The sequence below is a fragment of the Anomalospiza imberbis genome, chromosome 1 (genome assembly GCF_031753505.1).
Source record: "Anomalospiza imberbis isolate Cuckoo-Finch-1a 21T00152 chromosome 1, ASM3175350v1, whole genome shotgun sequence".
NCBI classification, from domain to species: domain Eukaryota; kingdom Metazoa; phylum Chordata; class Aves; order Passeriformes; family Viduidae; genus Anomalospiza; species Anomalospiza imberbis.
The window spans coordinates 21,227,741-21,246,658 of NC_089681.1; the positions used below are offsets into that span (position 1 = coordinate 21,227,741).

Sequence of the window (18,918 nt, forward strand, 5' to 3'; positions counted from 1 at the left end):
CAGATGGAGAGGCTGGCTCTGGATGAGAAGTAATTGCCCCTCCCTCAAGGTACAATAAGCAGCTACCAAAATATTTCCAGTACGAGGCTGGAGCATTGCAGATGGGCTGAAGAAGGAAGCAGACATAGTGAACACTTTAAGCCACCTCAACACAGAGGCATCTCTGGGATGTGCAGCCATTCAGAAGCACAGGCTGGCTGAGGGATGCATTTCTCTTCTTGAAGCTAGAGACCAGTTGTCAACAATGTTGGCATGTTTGTGAGAGGTTTTAATCACAATTGCTGCAGGTTTTAACAGGCACATGACACAGTATGTGGATTTTCTTTATGCCTCATACATGTATTTTTATTGGTGGAGAGGAGGGAAACCTTGGTATTCTGAATTAATTAAAATGTACAGATATATTTGTTTTCATGATAAGACAAGAACTTGAACATGTACAAGATTCAAAAGCATGAATGGAGGGCACAGATAAAAAAAGGGAATGATTAATTGGAGTGCATTTAAAAATAGTAACTCTACGTAATGCTGAGCAAAGCTAAAACCTATTTTAAACTGTTTATACAGAACGGAAGCGTATGTTCTCAAGGTCTCCAGTTTGTCTATGTGGGTTGGTCAAAAAAGTTGTGACATGCTGAGAAAGGCATTTGTGCTTTGTTGTTTTTAGCAAAACTCACTTCCAACAAAATGGATTTAAAAGAGGAGAGACTGCAAAATACGTAAAGGTCACAAGACAGTCTTGGCCCATGCTCTCCAGGAGATGCATATGCCTTGAAACATTTGAGGAACTGCATCTCCATGCTTCTGACTGCCTCCATCTGTCATTCTTCAGGAGCCTTTTCCTCAAGTCCTCACATTTTTGTTTCTCAGAGGATGTGGGCAGCTCCTTATTGCATCCTTCCTTGTACATTTTTTTTGCCCTTACAGTGGAAAGGAATGCTCACTGAAGCAGCTCTGTCCATTCTTGCTGGAAAGGGTCAGGTGCTATGGGAAGAAAAAAAAACCAAAAAAAAAACAACCACCAAACCCAGAGAAAGGACAACTAGCTGTAGTCTCTGTGCCACCAAAATCTACCACTGACTTTGGGACACTTCCTTGGGTTTGTCCTAATATAAGGTTTTGTGGCAAAAGTATTTCTGCAGGCTGCCTTGCTGCACAAGAGCCTAATCCCATGATAGAGGCGACGTAGAAGTGAGAGTTACATCAACTTTTGGAAAAGGTTTACAAATGTTTGACCACCTGGTACACTGCCAGCTCACTGGGGGTGCAGAAGAAGGGGGCACTGTCCTGCTAGGAAGGATAATGTCAGTCTTATTTATGTGCTTCTGGAGTCTACTGATGGGACCAGGAGTATTGTGAGGAGCACAGGGAGGCTGGCAATGTCGTGGACATCACCTGAGGTTGTCCGTGTTCTGGAGGATGTCATCCATCAGGTGTTCCTGGAACAAAGAAGCTGTTCAGAAAGGCAGCAGGCAAACCAGGGAAAGATGCTGCATTGCTGCTAACAGGGCTGGGTCTTTAAAGCTAGTGTGGAATTGCAAGGGTACCACAAGCGTAAAGTGCCTTGCCAAGAGAGCTGCATTGTTGTGCTGGCTTCTTTCCAAAAGAGAGCTTAATCTTTGGTTTTCCTTCTCAATTTGTTTGTTCTCCTTTTCTTCTACCTTCGTTTTCCATTTTTAAACCTTGTGGATCAGCATACAGAACTGTGCACTACAGAACACACTAGTTCTGCAGCAGCATGCAAAGGGAGGCATACCATCACGCACCTTAAAATAATTTTTTCTTCAGTATATATGTATTGTGACTTGGTATCATCTCATGCCAGTGCAGTGCTAAGAATCTATTGAATCTGTGAACCAAGTATGTGATTTAAGATCTCACGCTTTTTTTTATTTGCCACAAGAGCAATACTGTTCAAGCCCATGAGGTGCCTACACCCCAGCTCTGGAGAAGTAACACACAGCAGTCAGGGTCAACAGAGGGACAGGAGTTAATGCTGTGTCAGGGAGGCGTGAACTGGATGTATGAAAGCTGGAACTGTGGCTGTGTAAAATGCCTTTACAAAGAAAAGAACAGTGTGCTAACGTGTGGGGGAGGGAGGAAGTGAAAGTCCACAAAGCAGAGAAAGGGTAAATGAGCAAAACACCACCTTGAGAGGCCCCCAAGTTGGATAGGCACTGCTGCATGATGTTTTCCATCAAATAGCACTAATTACCAGGATTACAGCCTGGCTGGGGTTCTGCCTGCATCCATGTCATCCTGTCCCTAATACTCAGCAATGCTGACTATGATCTACCATTGCATCAGCTTTGACTATTCTTTCAAAGCCTATTGGGTTCAAAGCCAAGCTCTCCCATTCTGTGTTTGTGTCAACATTGGTCTGCATCCACAAAATCTAGTGACCAGATCGCTGTCACTTGCAGGCCCAGGGCATCTCCTTCCCTTTCCTTCACTTCTTTAGACATGACCAGGGATCATGGTGGGGCACCACATAAAACCCCTCAATAGGCACGCACACGGTACCAGCATGTTCCTCCCTGCGAGCGAGGGCCAAGGGCAGCCCTTGGCCACAAGGCAACATTTAGCCAGTTGAGATGATGTTTGATGTGGCACTGGGTCAATAGTGAACACAGGAGCAAATGAACAGGAAAAATACACCACAGAAAGTGCAGCAGGGAATGGCAGTGGGAGGACCTGGCAGATGCACAGGGGCTGATTCAGAAAGAAGATGCAGCCCCACCCATGCTGTTGTGAGCAAACTTGCCCTGCACCTCACGACAACTGCTTTCAAAATGGGTTTAATAACATATGTCAAAATGCCACCTGGTTCCCAGCAGGGAACTGTGGTGGGGACACCAGTCACATCAGGGTGACACAGCTCAAACTGACCTGTAACAAAATCCAAGTGCCAACAAGTTGCTATTGAGCAGAACAGGTATTTTGACCTAATGGCAGAAATTGCACCTCTTTGCAGGCACAGGAAATGATGGAGGGGTGGAATCCAAGGGGATGAAAAATAAGCAAGAGAATTACAAACAATCATGATTGTTAAAAAAAAAAACCAAGAAACTAAGAAAGAATTCTGCCTCACAGCACTGCTCCTTCCAGTTTCCTTTGCTGCTTCCCTTCTCAGTAGACCATAATTTTGGGGTTTATTTGACCACCACATTCAAGCTTGGGCTTAAACTGAAGTCTTGTTTCTCATCAATTGCCTCATTGTGAGAAGATAACATCTTTCTTTTTTTTTTTTAATTTGGACTATTTTTAGGGGCTACATAGGGGCTAAAATACCTTATCCTTAAGGAGCTGTGTTTTCTATGCATATGGTTCTTCTACAGATTTCAGTGAATTGTAATTTTTTTAGGCTTGGCTTGGGGTAATAAACGCCTTGCATTTTGTCTACCCTTAACTACCGAGAGATGTTCTTGTTTTTCACTCTATTTTAATGCAGAGTACTCGGTAATATCTGTAGGGTTTGGGAGATGTTTTTAAATTAGAAAACAACAATTAAACAAGAAGCACACAGAAAAGTCCTGTAGTGTATTTCTAGTAATTTTAAGATTCAACATTTCAGTCTAAAGTCTGCATTTATTTTACATTTTAACTTCTATTTATACTTTTGTTCATACACTCTGGCTTGTTTCACCTCATGTGGGAGCAACACAGAGGAGAGGAAGTCCACAAGCCAGACAAACTGTAATTACCACAGCTTCATTTCATCAGAGCCACACAAAGCATGGAGTGCACATGCCTGCCCTGCCTCTCTAACAGCTCACTGCACCTACCCCATGTCTCTTTGCCAACCTGCACATGTGCATGGAAATACCCCCTTTGGTGTGACAAATAAGTTTCATGCAGTGAATCAATTTTAAAAAATTATCAACAGTCAATGGGAAGTTTTCCTTATTATCTTAGTAGTAGAAATCTCAGCTATGGGCACTTATATTCTTCTTCCACTGTGGTTTTTATTTCATTTTTTCTACCAGTCTCTTTGGAATGATCTCAATTGCAAAGCCGTGATTTGGGCAATACAGGGACCGATGCTGTGACCAGAATCTACAGCACAAAGGGATAGAAGACAGAGCAGACAGAGAAACAGCCACAGCCCCCTGTCCTGCAAGATCTATCCCTTGTTCTTCTAAAAGTAGAAAAGGCTTCCAAGACCTGCCAGAGCTCAGCATGTACTTGGGAGATCCACTTTATTTGAAATTCTTGTCCAGCCAGATGTATAGCAACACCATAGTATGGGAACACAATGCTTGAAAAACCCTCTCCAGTTCCACATATAAGGCCAGCAGTCCTTAAAAATAGCATCAGCCAGGAGAGAAGCTACTTTTTCACTTATCAATCTTCTCCTTGATGAAAGCAAAACTTCATTCTGAAAGCCACCTGCTGGCAAGCCTAGGACACAAAATGCCTCCCTCTCCACACCACCCCATAAGCCCATGCACATATACACTTTGAGGGTTTTTTTTATAGTTGCCTATTTCCATAAAGTTCAGAACCTAGTGACAAGATCATTTTAATGCAGCATGGATTGCACCGTGCTGGTATAAGCATTTCCAGTGCTATCAGTTTCATGTGGAAGACATAGCTGCAAACAGGAATGTTAGGAAGATTTTTTTAAAGGAGAATTCATTTTTTTATCACAGGCTTATGTTTGACTGTCTTGGATGTTGTGACATCTGGACCAGCTTCCAGTGACTTAAGTGTCAGAAATCTACTATTCAGCTCCCTCATAACTGCTATCATGGTCTAGGCAAGATAACAGCCTAAAACCTTCACTGTACTTCTTTAGGGATTTTTTTGTTGGTGTTGCATTTTCCTCTCTTAGATCAGAACATTACAGTCATTAAGCCTAAGCTCTGCAAAACATCAAGCTAACACCTTATAGTTCCTCTAGTAGGCATATTATGTTTGCTGTTTTGCCCGAGACAGAGAAATGTTCAAGATGCCAGGTTTGGAAGCTACAACAATTACTCAATGAGTGGCAGAACGTCACCTCTAAGCAGAGATGCTGTCTGTATTTTGCCTTTTCCTAACAGGTGCATAATCTGAGCAGGCACAAACATTCAGCCTTCCTTTGGCTGAATCCTACGAAGAGGTCTATAGAAAATAAAGAGCTCATTTATGCCTCCTTACAGGGCCTGCCTACATCTGTATTGATGCAAGTCGGTAACTTTCAAATCACATGTGCAGTGGATACAGCCTGTAAACTTCCTCTACGATCCTTGCAAAACGTGTCCAAACCAGATCTACTGCACTTTAAACTTGAATAAAATTCTTCTCATCGCAGGCTGTTTCCCCCTACTTTACTTAACCCTTGAAGCCTACACACGGGCCTTCTGTGTGAACTGCAGCCAGAACAGAACCCCGTCCTGCCCAGCGCCTTCCCGAGAGCCTCCCGGAGCCATTTATCGGGATCCCGCGGAGCGGGAGCAGCGCTATTTTTGGGCCGCGCCCGTACGCTAAGCACACAGGAATGTGGCTGGGAGCGGGCCCGCCGGGAAGCGGCGACGGCCCGAGGGCAGCGCTGCCGCATCCGGCGGGCGCTGCGGCACCGCCAGCGGCGGCTCCGGCGGCGCCGCGCTCCCGGGAACGGGGCGGGGCAAGCCCGCCTGTCCCGGCTGATCCCGGTGCGCCCCAGGACCGGACCCCGCCCAGCGCGGGACTCCGGCGCGCCCCTGCCCGCAGCAGCGCAGGGGAGGTCCCGAGGGTCCCGAAGCCGGGCTTGGCAGCCTCAGCCACCCAGTCCGGCTGTTCGCGGTGGAACCCCGCAGGGTCCTCCTCCGCCGCCGGGACGCGAACCCGTGGCCCCGTAAGCGCCGCCACCTCCCGGCTCCGCAGCCGGCGGGTCCCGCTGCGCCGGCCGCGTTATGTAACGGCCGCGCGCCGCCATTGGCCGGCACCGCCCGGGGCGCGCGGGCGCGGGGGCGGGTCCGGCGCGCGCGCACTGCCGGTCCCGGGCCCTCCTCCTTCTCCTCCTCCTCCTCCTCCTCGTTCTCCTCCCGAGCGGCGGCGGCGGGGCCGCGCGGAGCCTCCACAGCGCTCGGCAGGGCCGCCCAGCCCGGATCCCGCACGGGTGAGCAGCGCCGGGGAAGCGGAGCCGAGGGGCTGGGGGAAGGGGAGCAGTCCTGACCCGGGGGAAGGGGGGCGGCCCGGCCCGGCAGCGGGGCGCGCTCCGCTCGCGGGCCGCCGCTCCCCGGCTGCGGCCTCCGTCCGTCTGTCTTTCCCTGGTCCCTTCCCTCCCGCGGGGCACGTGGTGGGGCTGCGGTCGCCCCTGCCCCGCCGGGCCCGCTTGTGGGCCGCGGCTGCCCCCGGTCCCTGCGCTCCGCGGGCCGGGCCCGGGCCGGGGCGGCCCTTGCGGAACGGCCGCCCGAGCCCCTCGCTCCTGGCCGGGGAGGCCGCGGTGCCTCGAGCTGCTGTGTGCCTCTGGAAGTGACAGCGGAAGCAGCTGTCGGTGTCCAGTTTTAGGGCTTGAAACTCCGCTCGGATTCTGGTTACTTACGAGGAAATGACCCCGTGTGAGGTATGGCTGTGCTGCGGGTTTCAGCCTTGCTTCCCGACACTGCCCGTGCTGCTGCTGCTGCTGCTGTTATGGTTTGGCAGCAAAAAATCCTGTTACGATTTGGCAGCAGATTTTTTCCGTGTGTTCTGTTTCCTACGTGCTCGCGCGTTCTTTATTTGGAGACAGCGGGCTGGTCTGCTGGACTCTGTGAGGGTGTGCCTGATAGGCAAAACAACACTTACCTACGTTGTGCAATTGAAATTCGTGATTTGGCTTTGTAGATGAACTCATCGTTCTTTTAAACGAGCTTTGGGATTTTTTTTTTGTTACTTTCTTAGAATAATAGTAGTCTAAACCTTAATTTTCTGTTTCAGCTGTATTAATGTAACTTGTGGTATTTAAACTCTTGGATTTTTGGTCCCAGACATTGTGTGGTCCTGTTTTCTTGTCTGTGACTTAACTAAAACCAGCAGTTGCTAAGTACATAAAAGCTCAGTGTGGTTGGCTGTTGTAATGTAGTACTTATCAAGGCACTAAAATACAAAGTAATACGCAGACACTTTGTGAAAAGAATTCTTTTTTGTTACATCTGAGTATTTTCTGTCAGGAACCATTTGACGATTGCTGTAATGCTGATTAAATAGAAGTGAAATAAAACCTACTGTTCCTTCTTGTGTATGCAAAGCTATTGGCAATATATTTATATGTATATATATTTTTTTAATTTCAAGTGGGAATCCCGTGTTCTGATTCAGCCGTGCTGTATATAAACAGCATGAGGTCCTGGCTGGGGTGTTCTGGAGTAGTTGTAGCATCCAGTGAAACATAAACTGGCACTTTTAATCTTACTGACATTGAGTGTTGTATCTTATGGCAACTGTTGGATGCCACATGTATTTCTATCTTCTTGTTAATGGAACTTGTGTTCAATGTTATTAGTTGTATGGACTTCTGAATTCTCTTTTAGAGAAACTGGTGGGGGAAGAGGAGGGAACCCTGAAGACCTAGTCTAATACTTCTGCAGAGGGTTGCATGGTGGTGTTTCATGCCGTGAAAGACCTGGGCTGTGGCCTCAGAGGTGTCTCTCAATCCACAAGAGCTGTTCTGGGTCTTAGGGCCATTGTTTTGCTCACATGTTAGGCACATGTCCAAAAATTCCCACAATACCAGCGAATTGTCACATGTTGTTGATGTTTCATAGAGACTTAATTTTCATAGTGGTTTTTAAGGGCTTTTCATACATATTTACTACAGGTTGGTCACTGTTTGGATAGGCTTTTCTCCCCCGTTGGGAAGCCACCTGTCCTGATGGGAGGGATTGTGTGAGGGGCATGGTGTAGCCATGCAGTGTGCCTGTCCCACAAGTACCAAACCTGGGGCAAGTGCCCAGGTTACCCAGAGGGGCAGTGGCCAAGCAGCTGCCCTCCTGGGAACACCAGACTTTACTAGTTGTCCTGAGAACAATGGACTTGGCGAGCTGTCCTGTGCTTGGGCAGTGTTGTGCTTCTGAGAGAGCTGTACAACTGAACCGTGCGTGGGCCATGAAGGCTGGGAGAGACACAATAGCAGAAATTGGGCTGCTGGGTTATATAACCACATGCTGAATCCTGTTCTGTTGGTGTGTCCAAATCCTGACTGGTGTGTGCTCTGTGACTGGAGTAAAGACTGAATTGGGTGTCCTGGTGGGCTGTGTGCAGGTGGAATGCACCACTGTGAAATGTGATGTCTTGATGCTCCCCAAATTGTGACGCCTTTGTCTCATTTTGTCTTCTGGTGGACCTTGTAATGGCATATATGTCAATAGCATTTACTTCCTTTGTGCTCCTGTGTTAGATACACAGGATACACATAATGGCTTCTGATGGGGGCAGTCTTTTTTTTCAAGAAATCGTATGCACATAAATGAGGCTGAAAATAAAAATACAATAGCCACCTGTAAAAATCACCTTCAGTAAAGAGGAGTGACCTAATGTTCTTGGAGTTCCCAACCTCAAAGCAGCTCACAAGCACCTAAAATAGAAGACAGTAATATATCTTGGATAATACTTTGATTTGCCTTTCTTGAAACTTGTTTCAAGTTCCAGAGGTAAAGGTTGAGTCTTAATCTTTAATTAAAAAAAACACACAAACAACAAAACCCCTGAATTTTTCAGTATATTTTGAAAAAGAGAATAAGTTTCTATTAACTGTAAAGGAAACTTTTCATTATTCTGACTATTGAAAACACTTTTCAAAAGTACAGCTTGAATCTTAGTAGAGGAAGACACCTTAGAATGGCCTAATAATTCTGGTGTTTATTTTAAGAATGATACTGAACCCAGAGGCTTTACATAGCAAAGAGTTCGAACAGATGTCTGTTGTGTTTGAGTTATGGGAGTTGTAGGCCTTGTGGAAAGAGCATATGACTGCATTGTGCTCATAGTTACAGCTGCTCAGTCAGATAGCAGCAGTAGTTTCTCATCTTTGTAGACTAAATGTCTTCTTTTTGTTTGTAGATATGGCTCGTGGACAGCAGAAGATTCAGTCGCAGCAGAAAAATGCCAAAAAGCAAGCTGAGCAAAAAAAGAAACAAGGACATGATCAGAAGGCTGCAGCCAAGGCTGCCTTGATATATACCTGCACTGTCTGTAGGGTAAGAGGAACTGAAGTCAAAGTAGTCTTGTAGGGAAAGGTCTGTCTTCCTGCCTAGAACAGGATTTTCAGAAGATTTATAGTGGAAATTAAAATACTTAAGTGGTTGTCTAGCTTGTTGCTATAAGAAGAGTGTGCATCTGTTGTGTGACTTAGAGATTACTCAGCCGTACTGGTAATTGAGATAGAAAATCGGAGGGGTCGTGTTCAGGTCTGGTTTGGGTAGTTATTTTGCCTTTTGTATTACAGTGGTCTGCATGTGCTCTTAGTATGAGATAGAACATGTAAAATGCCTGCAGTCAATTCTTGTTTAGTCTCTAGATGGAAACATATTTTCTTTGTGATGGAGTTGGCCTGTCTTGGAATCAGTGGTTATGGATGTTGCTGTAGAAAGGAGAAGCGGTGGTGCCAAAAGCTTTAATTGAAGCTTGATACAAAGTAACTTGTGCTAGAACAATTTACTTGACAAGAAAAAAGAAATTCGAGTACAAATCGGATTGTCCTTTTCCTTCTGGCTGGTTTTCCTAAATGCTTCTTCTGGAGCTGAAGGATGAACGTGCCATTTTCACTTCAATAGTCAGTCTCAGAATAGATCTGCCACTTCAAATGTCTTAAATAAGATTCCATATTGAGAGTTGCTTACTTAAGTACTTGTAAGCAGCTCCTCTTGTTGTGAAATCAGGCTGTAATATCAATCACTTTGGGGAGCTGATGCCTGCAACTGTGTCGTAGCAAAGGTCTGAGATAGCTTGTGCCAAGTAGAGACTCGGTTCATGCCATGTAACTTCTTGGCCTATTGGTAAACTAAAGAAATAGCTTTCATAAAGATTGGAGTCTGTAAAGGATAAATGTTTGTCTTTAAGGTGTTGAAAAAGAAAATGGTGAAGGAGGTAGGTTTTCTGCCAAACCAGCCTGTGAAGTGTAAGATGTGCAGGAAGATACCTAGCCAGAATAACACCATTCATGACCATGCCAAAGCAAGTGTGATAGTAGTGCTTAAAAGCACCTCTGAAAATAGGCAGTTAAATACTCGTCTTACCCTGCAGCTAAATTAGTGGTGCTTCTGTCACTATAACAGTGTCATCAAGGAGGTAGTTGGCTTCTGGGGAAAGAAAATAAAATATAGCAGGGATTAGGTTTTGTAGTATTATTTAACTCTTGTACTGTGCATAAAGTTTAATGTCTCTCTTTAATCAGACTCAAATGCCGGATCCCAAGACCTTCAAACAGCACTTTGAGAGCAAGCATCCTAAGACTCCACTTCCTCCAGAATTGGCTGATGTTCAGGCATAAAGTTGTCTACAGGTCATTACCTTAATTTTTAATTGATTGTCTGAGAAAGGTTTTTTTTTTTTTACCACCAACAACTCTGACTTAAAACTTGCTTCAGTTCTTATAATATGAAAACTACTGTAGGTTATAGTTACACCCCTGAACTGTTAAAATAGAAGAAAGAAGCGAGCTAGTTCTTACATGGGTGAAATGGCTGTGGCATTTCACTGTGCCCAGAGGTTATTTTAAAAGGGATTAATGTTATTTTAAATGGTCATTCTTAGTGTTGTAGGAATACTTCATTATTTAGTTCTTGCTTTGAAATGTTAGTTCTGCTTTGAACAAAATACATAAGTACAATCTGTCTGTTACTATAAAACATGTAATGTAAACAGTCATTTAGTGTATTTCCAACAATTGAGCCTTTTTGTTCCTGAAGCTATGCAAGTGAATGCAGAAAAATCTGAATTTCTGTGTTGACTGTAGAAGAGATTTCCCAGTAGGCAGTTGTTAGACTGTAACTGAAAGTGGTTATAATAAAAGGCTGAAATAAAGTGAAAAGCAGTAGTATGGTATTTCGTTCATCAGAGGTAAGCAGCATTGTGTAATGGTTCAGCTTAACCGAGTTGTTCTTGTTTTTTATAGGTGAAGTCATGACACCTATTGACTCTTCTACTGTCAGACCTTACATAACAAACCTGCAGCTGCTTTTCTAAAACTGTTGATCAGCAAAAATGAAGGGGCTACAGAAACATTCATATTTTTATGCTGTTCCCTCTTGGGCTTCATGCAAAGACAATTCTGTGTAAATGTACAGTTGTGCCCTATTTGGAAATCCTAAAAAATCAGTCCATACTTGTTATAAAAAATTTTTTACAATTGTAATTATATTGATGTTCATATTGTGTAAAATAACTCACTTAATAAAGTAGTACTTTGATTTTACAATATCACAGATTAACTCCTTGTAGAAATTCTGTTTCACCTTTCTGCATTATCTGCCTTATAAAATAATAAAAAATACAAAAGTGGAATTTTCCCCATCCTGCAAAAAATGAGCAGTATCATTCCACTGCAAGTAATGTACATTACAGTAAATTAATCTTAAAGTGGAGAGGGAAGCTGTTCAGATTTACTGTCCAGTGTGCTGCCTGCTTGAGCCCAGCGACTAGTGGCCAAGCTGATGGCTCAAGGTGCAGCACACCCCTGAGCAGCTGCATGAGAATCATGAGACTTCCTTCTACATTTTTGTCCTATGTACTGGAGTCTTAAGTACTGCAAGCCATTTCAAATGGGATTCCTTTATTGTGAAGGATCATGTTCCTTGAAGTCATGCACTGGAGGAGCTCTGGTTATGCTTTTTAACCTTTCTATTTAGGTAGATGGCTGAGGAAGCTTGAGAGGTGGCGAGATTGAAATGCTGGCTTGAAAAATGCTTGCCAAATACTAGGTTAAAGCAACTCTGCTCTTAGTTGAAAACTGGATTTGAAAATATTTTTAATGCTATTTTGAGCAGTCAACCACACATATTCCCCCTCACATGTGTCTGGTTATTTCTCTCTTGAAGGAATACGTAAAATAGCCAGCTATTAATAACCTTCCTTCACAACCAGCTTAAAATAAGCCCGTTGGAAAAGAGCCAAAGTAACTAAAATAATATGGCTACTTAAAGAAATTGGATGTGATTAAAGTTGCAATGACAAGAAAAAGCTGGATAATAACTCTGGCCAAGACCATTTGAGCAGATAAACATAATTACCCCTAAAGTGTTCTGGGCTGTGTTCTAATCCCAGATGTACAGCACAAAAGTAGTGGAGAAACATCTGCATTGTGCTGGAAGGTCTACTATACAAAATCCCATCTTAGGCATTTTGGAGGGGGCTTAAGAGCTTTAGTTTTGACCCTGCAGTTAGAAGCAGTACTAAAATTGCTGTGATGTGCAGAGTTTACAATAGATGTAAAAATTCCGGCAGTCCAAGTAACCCTTGCTATGCAGCAGGACTATACATCTGACCTTCAAATGGCTTCCTAAAATCTAGGACCATAGCCTCAAAGACTCATTCACTTGAAAGAATGCACTTGGTATTTTATTATATAAAGTCAAAACCTTTGTCTTTGTCCACTCATTTGCTCTTTATTGAACTACTTCTGTGAGACTAGCTTCCTGTCCTCTTTGCTGTGACAGTATCTCTGTAAATACTTACTTTGACATAAAGTTTCTCTGTATTATAGTCACTCTGGGATAACCTGTATACCACTTAACTTTTATAGATAATGTTATTCTCCTCAGCGTAATCCACTACTGCACTTGTACACCTGACATCAGAATGTAACAATTCATTTATTTTTCTTTAATGTTATCAATACATACATCCTGACAAACTGGCTCCACAAGGCAAGAAATCTGCTTTCAACCTATATGCTGTGTGGGGGAGAGGTACTTCAATGTTCTAATGCTGTAGTTTGTCTAAAAATACGCTGAGTAGAAATAGAAGAGATGTTTCTTGCACTGATTGGTATTTGATAATCTGGTTTTACTCTGGAAAATGTTTGGGGATGCATCCCTAAAGCTTGGGCCTGAGGTGAAGTAAATGTTCTATTCCTTCAATTCAGATTGTGTAGCATTAAATAAAAGACTTGTTTCATAAAGAATCTCTGTTAATGAGCATTGAAGAGCTGGAAAGCTGCATCATTAGTGGGACGGTTACCTTCAGTTAGATTCAAAACTCTTATGATGCTCAAGTTGAAAATACCTTCTGAAATGATGGGGTTTACATGTTGGAAAGCAAGGATGATCCTCAGTTCAGTAAGATCCCCAGCTACAACAACAGTCATCTTAATTATAGAAGTAAATGAAAGCTGTGACTGAATTGTTATAAAGGCTGTACTAAATGTGACAATAGCCCTCAGTCAGAATACCTGCAATACTCATTGTACCTAAAAGATCAGAGGAAGGACTATTTCTCCATCTCTTCCTGATCTGAAAGACAGCACACCCTAGTACCTGGCTAAAGACACAGTTGTGCATTGTAATGTGTCTGATTAAAGAGAATTAAAAATAAAAAAGATAAAATGTCATATTTCCTGCCTGCTTTTGCTGCACCTAGAAAATAAATTTCATGGCTGTGGATGGCCATGTAATTTTAAACTGTCAAACTATGCAAGAAAGAAAAATAAACATGGAACATTTCCTGTATTCCCTTGAGAAAGATTAATTTCTGTGCAGGGTCAGCATACAGGTGAAGGGCTCTTACTCTGTCAGTATGGACATCAGCTGTCATGGATACTTGTGGAGCAACTTTAAGAGGGGTTTTGGATTTTCAGGAGCCTTCATCTTCTAGGAATCTCTTTAAGCAGCATCTGAAATTGCATTTTAAATGAGGCTTAAAATATTCTAAAAAAGTCTCACCTTAGAGTGTAAAAAGTTAGCAGGTATGGTTATGATGAGGCCATCATCATGGAGACTACTGAGTAATCGAGAACAGTTTTGCAGTTTTGTTACTCAGGCTTATTTCTGTGCCTTTGCTTTACCTATCTCAGGGCTTCTAGTTTCTTACTGTCAAAAAGCTGCGTGAAAAATCCAAGAGAGAAGTTGAAGACAGTTGCTGTGTAGCCTTAGGGAAGCAGTTTATGCAGTGCTCTTGATACATCCCTGGACACCATCCCCTTTGGTTTTTTGCTGAAAACACTTCTGCTCAAGTAAGTAAAGCTAATGACCACAGGCTGTTTGCAAACCACATAGCAATGAAGGAATTTGTGGCATTTCTGTAAACTATACTGATTTATTTTCCCATCTTGATAAGAACTAATAGGTGGAATGTCTGTTATCATCAGGTACTGGTAGGCTTTCCCATTTTCACAGAAACAAGTTGGGAATTAGTGGGCTTTACCAGAAGTGTGATCTTCCATGGTCTGACAAGTAAATTTGATTAGTCCTATAGGAGCCACAAGCAAAGTAAAGGTCAGTTTGTGTTTCTGTCTACCCAGCCACCTTCTGCTGTGTGTAATTTGGGAGCCTTTGATTTGCCTGTTTTGAGCCTTATAGGTTTTGGAGTGGACTTTGAATTCAGCTCCCAATCCTACATAATCTGTAGCATCATCAATGATTTTGGTCTAGTCCAGACAGTGGGAGGGTGTCAAGTGCTGTCTGTAATTTTTATGTACGTTTTAAAAATTATTTTGAAATCTTTTAATACATTGTCTATTGTGTTATAGGTTTTGTATAGATAAGGCACAACAGAGGCAGGCTCACTGAGGGAGTTATCTTGGGAGCTTTCAAAGAAAAGTAGATTAGGTTGTATGTATGTTTTATAATTCTCTTATGTAGAGTTTCACGCTGGGGTTCCTAGGAAAGGAGGAATCTATAGTTGTCCCAACATAGTTATCTAACTGTTCAAGCTGTGTCTCAGCTTTTTGAGGAAATATGGCACAGCTTTCCTCTGAGAAATACTGTCCATTAAATATATAAAGCCAAGGTCCATGCAGCACTTTGATGGCATGACACACGCATTTTTGTGTTCCTTCTTTGTAGCTGTGACAATCAGTGTGCAAAGCGTAACTGAAAGCTGGAGCTCTTTCAGAGCATGACAGATTAAGGGAAATCTCAGGAATACATCTAGTCCATCTCCCTACTCTGAGATTGAATAAAATCTGCCCAGACAAACTGCCAAGTGTTCCTCTAACTCGAAAGCTTCCAGTGAAAGGGATCCCACGATCCCAGACCTTGTAAGCAGCATGTATCACTGCTGTAACCACTGCTGAAGTGGACAGTTATCACAGCAAGAGTTTATCCCTGCCAGTTAAGTCAATTGCTTACTGTTCCTATTGGCAATAGATGTGATGAATAGTGCCTTTATTTGAACATTGCTACTGTGTTCTCCTAGTCTTCAGAGTAAACCCAGTTAATTGAATCACTCTTCATAGGTCATATTTTCTAAGCCTGGCAATTGTTGGTGCTCTGGATCCTCTACAGTTTGTGCTCTTGAATCATATGGTCCATGATATGACCCAAAGTGCTGGCTGAGGCTAGTGCAGAGTAGCTGGAACAACTAAGGTCTGGCACTTGCATACACTGGGATTATATTAGGCTTTCTGCAACAGCATCACAGATTAATTTTGGTACCATTAATAATTTCCACTTTGTACCTCTATTTAGTGTCCACATACCTGCCTCTCAGGGATCTCAGACCAAAGTGTTTACATTTCATCCAAGTGGTATCATGGAGGATATATTGCAGGTGTCCTCTTTTACTCTTCAGTCTGTATTGTTCATGAACACACTGATGGGATACATTGCAGGCAAAGCCTTGCAGGACCTCACTTGAGTATCCTGTTAGACTCCAGTAAGCCTTTGGTACTTGCTTCTTGAGAGCACTTTGTACTGCTGTGATTCTCTCTGTGGTCAGTATGGATTGGAGCCCCATTCCTGTGAGGACTTTGCAGACTGACAGTGTCAAAGGCATTTACAACAACAGGGAGATTTGGTTCTTGTGTGCCTGTGGCCACCAAGCCAGTTTTCACAAAGAAATGAAAGGTAGTGAGGTGTGGCATAGTTTGTTCCTGAAAAATCCATATTGTCTGGCCATTGCTTGGTTACTTCTTCATATGCGTTTACAATGGGAATTCTATAAAAAATTATCCTAGCCCTTTCCCAGGTTTAGGATGACTGATAAGAGTCCCTTTATTTTTAAATTCCTCGTGCTTGTCCCACTACTCTCTTGGGCTCTTTCCTGTGCTCTGTGAGTTCTCAGAGAGCAGCACTCATGGTCCCTAGTGATATGGCTGATCGCTGGTGCATCCTAGGATGAGAGTTATTAGCTGTTGCCAACTCGAATTTCATCAAAATCCTCTGACTACTTTAGCTTACTCTTTCAACTTCTTGAGTTTGTTAACTTTTGAGTGAAGTCAAAAATGCTGTTGATGACTTATTTGTAAATTTTATCTTTCATTTTCTTTCCTTCTTCATCAGGTAATGGACCTATACTTGATCTTTCCTTAGATATCTGTAGTCTTTGTATCTGCCTTTTAGAACCTCAGCTGTGTTTTTGAACTCTACTAATGAAGGTGTTACTGTGTTGACTTTTGAGTCTTCAAAAACCCAGTCTTTTGTCTTTCTCTCAGGATCCACACTGTTATATTTGCAACCACTGTGGTGAATTCTTTGCAATATTTTTTTTTTTTGCATGGTTTGCCCACTGTTGAGCTGTCAGAAGTTTTATATAGTCCATACTGATGCATTCAAGGCCCCAAACATGCAAGAGCGTTCTCATTAAAGTTTGAGTTCTGCTGAGTATTTACTTACCTACAAGCTAGCAATGAGAAGGACCAGGCTGGTCTGATAAATCTGAATGTGCAGTGGTAGTTAACATTGGATATAAAACTGCAGAGCACTAAATAAGCTAAATGCCTGAGTGACTTTTCATCAGACATCATTCTGGCCATTTCTTCCTCTGGTTTTCAAGACTGTCCCTATCCTTTAATCATTGCTGCCTATCTTTTCCATATGGATGCCAATGTAATCCAACCCCTCACAAGAGCACGTCATAGCTGATGCTTTATCCTTAGTTTACCCACAGAACAGTAATACTCAAGCTGCCTCTGTGTCTTTTTCAGTGCTTTGCAAAATTAAAGTATGCCTGGACAACAGACCCATGTTAATTGTCCAGCATACTTGTAGACCGTCAGGATAGGCCTGAATTCTTAATTTCTTATTCCTGATATGCCTTCAAATTTCAGTGGCCATTACCTAGGGATAGTTTTTACTTTCTTTTGGTACACATTTTCTTTAGCTGTTGATAATCACTGCATATTTTTCTATAAAATGTTTGCTTTATTTCTTTATTTCCTGTGAACATTTGTGGATCCTTTGAAGAGGGAAAAGTAAGTATTTCCAACCAGAGGAATAATAAAAGAATGATGTCTTCTTAAAAAAAAACCCACAAAAAGTCTTAAGTGTTTGATTGTGTCTTCATGGTATTCAGAATTATTCTTATGGTCATTACTCACCTTTATTACAGTAAGGCTTAATGCAGTTGTGTTTTCTGTTGTTGGAGACACAACTCAGATTTTATATCACTATGGGCTTTATGCAGTAAGGGAACTAATCAGGATGTCAATCAAGCTCCTTTTTCTTTCCACACAAACTGAGGGAAAAAGAATTTTTATTTCTGACTGGTTTTGTCTTGCTGCATTTAGAAAGTAAATTTAGATTTGTTATGACTTAAAAATTGCTTAACCCTAAGAGATTTTCTAAGGGGCATTGGCTGCTGTTAGTTCTTATCAGGTCAGTGCTAGAAGAGAATATTCTTACTGAGGTCTAAGAAATAGTGTTTATTGAAGATCATGTTAAGTAAGGTTAAGAAATAGTAAACAGTTGCTTTTTGCTGCTGCAGTAAATCATTCAAAGAATTTGCTGTTGTGCATCTGAAAACAAGGGCTGTTAGCAGCTGAAAGAATGTGACGCTGTTTGCAGCATAACCACCAATAGCGAAGGAGGACAACTTCTCAGCTTCTGGGCTGACTTCTAAATGGACAAAGCCTTCTTGTATTTTTCTCAAACAATAATTAAATTCTACATCATTGAAGTCAGTAGGAACTTAATTTTGTCATGTTATAAATACTTGCATGTGCAGAAAGCTGCTAGCTTGAACACCTTTGTAAAATCTATGTCACGTTACTAAAATCAGTGTAACTGATGTCTGTATATCAGAAGACAGTTTATGTGTGGCTGGAAGATGCAGTAGTCAGTCTAGAAAACATATACAGTGCTGTACCAAGACAGACTACAAATTCTAATTGATAAAGTCAAAAGATGTTTTTGGACTATAGTCACCGTCAGTCCTCAAAATTTCTCTTCTTCTTATGATAATCATAAACCTTTTGATTAGAAGCTGTGTGGGCAATATGACTCTGTGGACCTCAGAGAGGTTAGTGCCCTATGGACAGAGATTTGGATACCACTCTCTTGGACACTTCTGAAATGATTTACCTCTCTTGCTTGCTCTGTGACTCTAGCCATTTTTTCAGCACCCAGCTCTCTGTGTTGTGCTCTCTGTGTTTCCCCACTTGTGGTGAGTGAATGAGTAGGAGCACAGTAATATAATAGTAAAATTGTCCCGTGCTAATACTGCTTTGACTGTGCTATTTTTAGTCATTGGTGGCCAGACTTCACCTTTCACTCCCTACAAAGGGACAGAAGAAATCTGGTATCTACAGAGGTGCTTGCTGCGACTGCACTCCCGACCTGCCACCGTCTGGACATGAGGTTCATGGAGCCACACAAGCAGTGTAATTGGTCATGTCTGGCCCTAGGCCCTTGCTGTTAAAACCCTTGACAGCCAGATTTGTAGAAAGGGAGGTATCTTAAAGGCAATTCTGTTGTTCTATTTGTGAAAATGACTGGGTAGAGGAAGGGCTTTCTGTCATTATGAGGGATGGTGGGGGATTAGGGCTGCAAAATAACCTCCTGCAGGGCTGGACATAGAGAAACACTTGAGAAATGCCCAAAC

General features: G+C 42.6%; 1 protein-coding gene across 1 annotated transcript; it reads left to right on the forward strand.

Moving 5' to 3' along the window:
• The first annotated feature begins 5,920 nt into the window (after window positions 1-5,920).
• ZNF706 (zinc finger protein 706) lies at window positions 5,921-13,063 on the forward strand. Its single transcript, XM_068183784.1, has 4 exons — window positions 5,921-6,082; window positions 9,004-9,140; window positions 10,337-10,444; window positions 11,057-13,063. The coding sequence occupies exons 2-3, from the start codon at window positions 9,006-9,008 to the stop codon at window positions 10,430-10,432; spliced, it is 231 nt and encodes a 76-aa protein (XP_068039885.1). The 5' UTR covers window positions 5,921-6,082; window positions 9,004-9,005; the 3' UTR covers window positions 10,433-10,444; window positions 11,057-13,063.
• The last annotated feature ends 5,855 nt before the right edge of the window (window positions 13,064-18,918 follow it).